Here is an 8,887-nt window from a genome sequence, read left to right as displayed (position 1 = left end):
TGTCAGTGCTGAAGGTTATTATATTTAGGTCAACACCTCACTTGTCTCAGCACGAAAAATACACAAAAGCATTTAAAGTACCATTATTACCATTACATTTTGTTTTTAAATGAAAACACCAATGAAAATGAAATCACCCCATATTGTCATTCATATCGGATGTTATCACAATGTTGGAAGAATTTTTTTTGTTTTTTGTGACCACCATTTTTTAAATAGCAGCTAATTGAGCTAATAGCTGCCTAATTTCTAATCTCCATCTACACAAATCACGGATCATAAACCCATGAGCATCAATGGTAACTCAACTTTCGCCATCGTTGATGTAAGGCTTGTTTGAGATGCATCGGTGCTGTGCAGAGCGATCACCATATGACATCCAAATACAGCGAGACATACAACTCCGTGTGCTTTTGAATCGCTTATGCGATATTTTGATATCATACATGGATCGGTCTGTGCAGCGCTGATGAATCTCGAGCAAGCCTGTTTTTCAGTGTTTGTGTTGCTGCTGCATCGCTAGCGTTGCTGAGAAAGATGAGACATATAAAGTGATGTAAGACCTGGCTCTGTGGTGGCTCATGTGGAAAGGCAAACCGGTTCTTAGAAGGCTCATCAGTCAAAACCAACTCCGAACTGATACTAGCACAAGCTCTGAACTAGCACCCGGATCATTCTGGTGAAAAAGGGGTAACAGTTAAATCATTAACACTGCTCAGTGTTCGTATGTTTCCACACTACTGATTGTTCAAATAACACAGAAGCAGTGCTGGAGAACAAACATTTGAAGTCACCATCATGGGGATCAGTGTTTAGTGAAAATATTTTATGATGTTTTTTTTTTTTCCTCTGGCTGCTTTAACTGTGTTTTCTAAAGCTTCTTGTACTGTGGCAGAATAATCAGAAACAGAATAGCAGGTTTAGGTGATGGCGGTTAATGACGATTATCAACATAAAGTGACTGATGAAATTTAAGCGTAATCACTGAATTGTGTTTTGTTATTAATTCTGTTAAATAATATGCTACTGGCCAGAGGCCTGTTGTATGAAGCTAGCTGAACAAACTCTGAGTTTCAAAGTTTTCAAAGGTTTAGAGTTGATAAATCCAACCTGATTTAGATCCAGAGTTTAATCCAGAGTTAGCGATTAACTCTGAAGCGCGTGCACCTGAAAGTGTTTGCGTTCTCTAATCCAGAATAAGACCTGCTCCAGAGCAGGTTAGCCATGTAGTGTAAGTTACCATGGTGATGAACACTCAAAAATATAATTAATTCATAGATGACGGCCATTTTAATCTAATTCACTTCAATAAAGATAACTATATGCTATTCTAGTCATGACAATCAAGGTGTGGTGGCGCTGCTGTGCAAATTCCACTCGTTTAGTACATGTCAACGTTTTACAGTCTATGATCAACGCAAAGATTTGTAGAAAAAACATAAACGAATATTCACTTCTTGATCTTGGAATTCTGGATGAACAGCAAAGGAAGCTGACCCCAGGTCATTGTTGTCGATTAGTGTTAAGTTAAGGCATGTTATTCCCAATTATGTTTCGTGGTTGGGTTGATATAGGTCTGCTTGACTATCGATGTCCTAAGCCTAGTTGAATGGAGGAATTATGGAATTCGTCAGTAGCCTGACAAGTAACTTTAACCGTTGTTCATGTGAACTCAAAGACAGCCGGATGCTTTGTTTATAGGCTTTATAGTGGGTGGCTTAACCCTACATACATACAGTTAAGGTAATGTTATGACTAAAATCATGATATAAGATTTTTGATACCTCACATCCCTAACTCACTCATTCCCTGTGTGACACTTATGGGCATCTAATAAAATATTTTATAAATAAATAAATAAATAAATAAATAAATAAATAAATAAATATATATATATATATATATATATATATATATATATATATATATATATATATATATATATATATATATATATATATATATCTCAAATAAAAGTATGAATACCTTTTTATTTGTTTATTTTTACATTTATTTGTGTGCGTGTACACACAAATAAATGTGTGTGTGTATATATATACACTGTAAAAAATTATTTAGAAAAAAAGTTACCTGGTTGCCTTAAAATTTTGAGTTCATTGAAATTAAAATTTTGAGTTAATACAATGAACATTTTTTTGAGATTTTTGAGACAGCCTTTATTAAAATATTATTAACAGATTTTGTAAGCATATTGGGTAATTATCTGTGTGTTATTTCTGATGACGCAGTAAAACATGCCAAATTGTGCTATTTTCATGATTTATCACATTTTTTATGTGGTTCAGATACAAAAATATTTGGAGTTTCTATTTATTAAACTAATTTCCTTCATTGTATCAACTCACATTTTTAATTTCAATAAACTCAAAATGTTAAGGCAACCAGGTTACTTACTTGTTTAAGTTAAACCAACAAAAACCACCACAATTTTTTTACAGTGTATATATATATATATATATATATATATATATATATATATATGTATATGTGTGTGTGTGTGTGTGTGTGTGTGTGTGTGTGTGTGTGTGTGTGTGTGTGTGTGTGTGTGTGTGTGTGTGTGTGTGTGTGTGCGTGTGTGTGTGTGTGTGTGTGTGTTTTGTTTGACTCTGATCTCAGATTCCTTTAATTTCGAGTAAAGGTTACCCTCTCTTATGGCCCCTCCTATACTTTACCTCCAGAGTACATAAGAGCAAGACTATAGCCAACATAACTTAAAGATCTCTCTGACTATGGCTTTAATAGATGCGTTACTCTCACAGAGCTCCAGCACAGGTGCCATACTTGTCCTGCTGTTGTTTTTGGTTATTTTTCTCTTCTTCATCAACTCCAGCTCCCAGGATGAGGGAAAATATCCTCCAGGACCCAAACCACTGCCTCTGCTGGGAAACCTGCACATGCTCGACCTCAAGAAATCCTACATGAGTTTGTGGGAGGTGAGCAAAAATGTTTAAATCAGATGATTGTACCTACTATTTAAACATGTTCCTATTTCTTTTTTTCTTTTTCTTTTTTTTAGATTAATTGTTTTAATTCTGTTCCCATTTGCCTGTGTTCCCTGAAATTGTAGGTTGACCTAGTGTCCTAGTGAGTGCCAGTTTGTTTCATTATCATCACCTGTGTCTAATTGAGTTATTTTGTTACCTCCTGTGTATTCTGTTCAGTTCTCTGTCTAATCTTGTAAATATATTGTTTGGTTTGCATTCATTCATGCTTTTCTGAGTATGCAAAGTTAATAAAGTCTGTTGAATCTCATTTGTCTTCATGAGTGCTAACCAGCAATCATGGCAATGTTCTAACTTTAGGCTAATAAACAGTCGTGATTTAGATCGAGTTTATGAATGGGTCTCGGGGTTAATGTGTGACTAGGTGAACATGCAAACAAGACATTATCCTAAATCATGGGTCGCAGCCTGCGGGCCTATGATATTTTGTGGCCCCCTACTTTACATCAAAGTTTAGTGTTAGGCCCACGCGTTGTTCTGAAACACATCTTTTAAATGTAGTCTTAGTGCAAGTGCCGCGCTTAATGATTTTATTTTCAGAAATTAAAAAATTCCTCACTTTGTGCGCGTGTGTGTGTTTGTGACCTATCAGGACACAAATTTGTATAATAACATTGGTATGACATAGCTATTACAAGGAGAGGCTGACTAACGAGGACATTACCCATGTCCCCAATTTTTAAAAGGCTTATAAATCATATGGAATTAGTTTTTTTTTTTGAGAAAGTAAACTACAGAATGGTTCCTGTGATGGGTAGGTAGAGGGATAGAAAACATGGTTTGTATGGTATAAAAATCATTATGATAATGGATTGCCCCCTCTGTTCACAAAAACAAACGCCTGTGCGTGTGTGTGTTGGCTCGGACCTTCCTCGTGCAGTATAATTGGATGACACCGTGTAGTATAATTGGATGACCGTGCAGTATAATTGGATGACACCTGTAGCTCAACCGGTAGAGCATGGCGCTAGCAACGCCAAGGTCATGGGTTCGATTCCCAGGGAAAGCAAGAACTGACAATAATGTAAAAATGTGTACCTTGAATGCAATGTAAGTCGCTTTGGATTAAAGCGTCTGCCAAATGCATAAATGACACCGTGTGATTGACATACAGGATGTGAGGCTGATCAGACAGTCAAAATGAATGTAGTCTAACAGTGCTCGTCAATGTCAAAATGATTGAGATCAAATTAACGTAGGCGGGGTTAACGTTCTCTTTTGGCTCGTGCAGTCTTCACACACAGATGAGTGCGTCAATCAATCGCTTAATGCCGTTGCGTAGAGAAACTATTCTTTCCGGTGAAATCACAAAACAAAATGCACACAAACATGTCCATGCTCTTAATATACAATCATTGATGAAGATCTTTGATGTATCTCCAAGTATTGTATAATTGTATAATGTATTCAAAACCCATAACCAAAATCACATATTACTTAACAATTAATTAATAGTGATGTGCCTCAACAAATAAAGTCATAAAATAATTATAACTTTGTAAATCATTAGCTAATGATTCATTAAAGCAGACAACTGGAAGTTGAAGTACATAGCTTTTGCCATTGTGTTAATTAACACATTCATTTACATTATTAGTTATTATGCTATTAAGGAATTAATACATTTATTTAATAGCAATATTATATATTATCTTACCATATAATTAATAAAGTCTGTTGAATCTCCTTTGTCTTTAGTTAGAAAAAGAACATAATTGCCACTATTGCTGGTTAGGCAATTCATGCCATTGGGCAAAAGCACAAAAAGAGGGGGCATAGATAAGCTGATGCCAATACATAGATAGACTGATTATGCATTTAACAAACTAGGTCGCTGTTCACACTAGGTTAATAAGTAATATAGGTAATATGTGACCATTGAGGGAATACTATGGAGGTGTTGTGCTATGTGTCGATAGATAGATAGATAGATAGATAGATAGATAGATAGATAGATAGATAGATAGATAGATAGATAGATAGATAGATAGATAGATAGATAGATAGATAGATAGATAGATAGATAGACAGACAGACAGACAGACAGACAGACATTAATGGCTTTCCTGGATCTTTTCTCTCTTGCAGCTGTCAAAACAATATGGTTCAGTTTACACAGTGCACTTGGGCCCCAAAAAAGTGGTAATATTATCAGGATACAAGACCGTCAAACAGGCACTGGTGAACCTTTCAGAGGAGTTTGGAGACAGAGATATTACACCCATATTCCATGATTTCAACCAGGGATATGGTAAGGTTTTTACATTCACAGCATCACTCGAACACTAGAGAGTAAAAATAAGTCTTTAAAGTGGATTTAAAAGCATCCACTGATAGAGAGGCCCTGCTGTTCAAAGGTACACTGTTCAAGTGTTGAACTTGACCTTTGGTACACTGTTAAAAGCTTTGCAGGCGACTACAGAGAAAGCTCCATCACATCTTGATTTATTTTAACATAATAAAAGAGGCCACACAAGTAGAACTCAATTTAACAAATAACAATTTAATAGAAAATAAGTCAAAATAATAATACAACAACTCAAGAAAAAATAAAGACAAGAAAAACAATCTGGAACTGAAGAGGAAAAGGTGAACGGCCTAAGTCCAACTCCGCCATGTCTCTTGACTGGAGCGCAATCACTGGTAATGCACCACGCCTGTTCCTGATGCTCACTCTAGAACATAGAACAACGCAACCTTGTGGAAAAACATTGTAGGCCATAATGACAAACTTAAAAACATGAAACAACACCAAAACACATTGTGACAAGATATAAACAGACTTGTATACAGTTATAAATCATCTGTTTGTATTTTAGTTTCTGAAATGTGAGGTCCACTTTGGAATAATGGATAAAAAAAATTCTTTTGTAGGGATTGTGTTTTCCAATGGTGAAAACTGGAGAGAAATGAGACGCTTTGCTCTCTCGAACCTGCGAGATTTTGGAATGGGCAAGAAAAGAAGTGAAGAGATTATAATTGAAGAAACACAACATTTAAAAGAGGAATTTGAGAAGTTTGAAGGTAAGATTGTGAACCACAAGGACAAGGTAATAATGTGACTGAAACTGATTTAAGTATTAACATCTTGTTCGCCCATGTGCAGGAAAACCATTTGATACAACTCTATCAGTTGCCATGGCTGTTTCAAACGTCATCTCAGCCATTGTCTTCGGCACCAGATATGAGTACACCAACATTAAGTTACATCACATGATCAAACGAACTTACGAAAATATGAAGATGACTGGATCAGCTTCAGTTCAGGTACCCAGACATTGCTGTACAATCCACCAATAATTCATACAAGGATTTATATATTTTTATTATTCAAGAAATACAATAAATATTTGTTATGTTTTATGTATGATTTTGAGTGATAGTCATGCTGTTTGTACAGTGTTCAATTATTACATTATAATTATTTGCAATTCTCCTTGTTTGCAGCTCTACAACATGTTTCCCTGGCTTCGTCCTTTTGTGGCTAATCAGAAACGTATCGTGAATAACGTCAGAGACACAATCAAACAAAGCGAGGAAATAATAAATGGTCTGAAGAAGACTCTGAACCTTCAGGAGCCCAGAGGAATCGCTGACTGTTTCCTGATACGACAGCAGAAGGACGAGGTACTGTTTATAGCTTTAAATCAAATGGCAATAATCTTTTTAATGTTCTGACATCTTAAATATTTTGAAATCATTGTCATGATTTCTGCAGGAATCTGGCAAAACAGACTCTTTGTACCATTCATTGAATTTACATTGTACAATCAACAACCTGTTTGCTGCTGGCACTGACACTACAGCCACAACACTTCGCTGGAGTCTTCTGCTCATGGCCAAATACCCTGAAATACAAGGTATGGCTGCAAATGCCCATGCATATATTTGAATACTGGGGGAAAAAAGGTATTGAAACAATTGTAACTTAGAAATTGCTTGTGAATTTTTGCAAATAATTACAAAGAAATGACAATTAATACTTATAATTAGTATGAATTTATTAGTATTAATAATTAAGCAACAGCCATATCACCCTGTAGCCCAAGACTGGTTTCCCACTAAAGCTAAGCAGGGCTGAGCCTGGTCAGTACCTGGATGGGAGACCAACTGGGAAAACCAGGTTGCAGCAGCAATATTTTATCATGGGTAGTAGCAAGATCCCCCACAAACGCAGCAAATTCATTAAGAATGTTAGAGTTTTGCTTAGGTGGACGATACAACAAAGCAACAGGGTTTCCCAGCAGTAGTTGAGATAGTTCTCAAAACTGTGATACAAAACAGTGGAAAGAGTTCGGCAAGGAAAGGCGTTTTTAAAATAATCACTAGACCCCCTCCGCGACCTGACACACGTGGGGTGTTAAAAAAATTACATCCTTGTGATACCAGTTCAGCAAGCCCGCATAATTCTCCAGGCTAAATCCATGATTCTGTAATACAGAGGCAGTCCAAGGCTTGCGTGTTGAAAAAGTCGTTTAAAATGAAGGTTTTATTTGCCAGGGAGCATGCATTGATAAGTGCCCTTTTCAGAACAAAAGATGACTCGCTTACCAGCGGTGTTTCCAGCTGTGTTGCTCGACACAGCGGTCGGAGATTGTGAAGATTTGCTCCGCCACAGTGGATATGATTTTTCAAAATTGGTGTATTTAATGTTGTCACTGTCCTCTGTCAGAATGTCAAATTGTTACAACTTTCCTACAAACTATGGGCTGCCATAGACTTCAATGGTGGAAGAATAATAATACAGGAACAGATACAATAGGCGCCTAATAAGCACCTTCGGTGTTTGCCCCTTAATTATTGTTTACAGTCAACATAGAGTCCTCAATTATAGTCAAGTTAAAACCAGGACTATTGCATTATGTTATAATAATTTTAATAAGTCTGAAAATGTAATTATTAACCATGCAAAGTGCCAGCTATTCAGTAATGCTGTTATATACGTTCATACTGTGGTCTTTTTAACTAAGACGAAGTCCAAGATGAGATTGGTCGAGTGATTGGTGGACGTCAGCCAGTGGTGGAAGACAGAAAGAACTTACCATACACAGACGCTGTGATCCATGAAACGCAGAGATTTGCAAACATAGTACCCCTTGGTACCCCCCATCAGACCACCTGTGACGTTCACCTGAACGGATACCTCATCAAGAAGGTCTGGCTCCAATAAGAGCATGCTGTGTTCTTGATTATGCGTTTGCACCATTTATCATTGATCAATTGTGTTGTTTTGTGCAGGGAACCAGTGTGTTCGCACTACTGGTATCTGTATTAAGGGATGAAAATGAGTGGGAAACTCCTGACAGCTTCAACCCAAGACACTTCCTAAATAAGCAGGGACAGTTTGTCAAGAAGGACGCCTTCATGCCCTTCTCTGCAGGTTCAATGGACTTCTAAATCACCAATTATATTATGCCATCAGAGGTGATTTTTGTTAATACTTTGCTTATTGTTTTCTCAGGCCGCAGGGTTTGTCCTGGAGAGAGTTTGGCCAGGATGGAGCTCTTCCTGTTCTTCACTTCCCTCCTTCAGCATTTCCGCTTCACTCCTCCTCCTGGAGTGTCTGAAGATGATCTGGATCTCACTCCAGTCGTGGGCTTCACCCTGAACCCGAACCCATACAAACTGTGTGCAGTAAAGCGGTCATAAAGTTATATATACTGCAAAATATTAACTTGTATTGGACTAACATGGTCATTTAATGTGTGTTTGTGTTGCATTTAGGTTTCATTTGGAAACACGTTCAATGTTTATAAGATTCTTCCTTTAGATGGCATAGTGGCTTTGCTCTTCTTATGTAAGAAGAATATATAAGAATTTTAATATGTAAAAATATTTTTTCACATTAAAGTCATTAGAAACAA

The 8,887-nt window shown here is 36.7% G+C and overlaps 1 protein-coding gene across 1 annotated transcript; it reads left to right on the top strand.

The window, feature by feature from the left end:
• Nucleotides 1–2,721: 2,721 nt before the first annotated feature.
• LOC137092224 (cytochrome P450 2K6-like) lies at nt 2,722–8,887 on the top strand. The gene is made up of 9 exons (XM_067456487.1): nt 2,722–2,954; nt 5,112–5,274; nt 5,898–6,047; nt 6,130–6,290; nt 6,471–6,650; nt 6,742–6,883; nt 7,994–8,178; nt 8,262–8,403; nt 8,485–8,887. The coding sequence occupies exons 1-9, from the start codon at nt 2,751–2,753 to the stop codon at nt 8,670–8,672; spliced, it is 1,515 nt and encodes a 504-aa protein (XP_067312588.1). The 5' UTR covers nt 2,722–2,750; the 3' UTR covers nt 8,673–8,887.

Source organism: Pseudorasbora parva, chromosome 2 (assembly GCF_024679245.1).
Source record: "Pseudorasbora parva isolate DD20220531a chromosome 2, ASM2467924v1, whole genome shotgun sequence".
In the NCBI taxonomy this organism is placed as follows: Eukaryota; Metazoa; Chordata; class Actinopteri; order Cypriniformes; family Gobionidae; genus Pseudorasbora; species Pseudorasbora parva.
The sequence above is the reverse complement of the archived record's forward strand: the minus strand, read 5'-3'. Positions and strand labels throughout refer to the sequence as shown.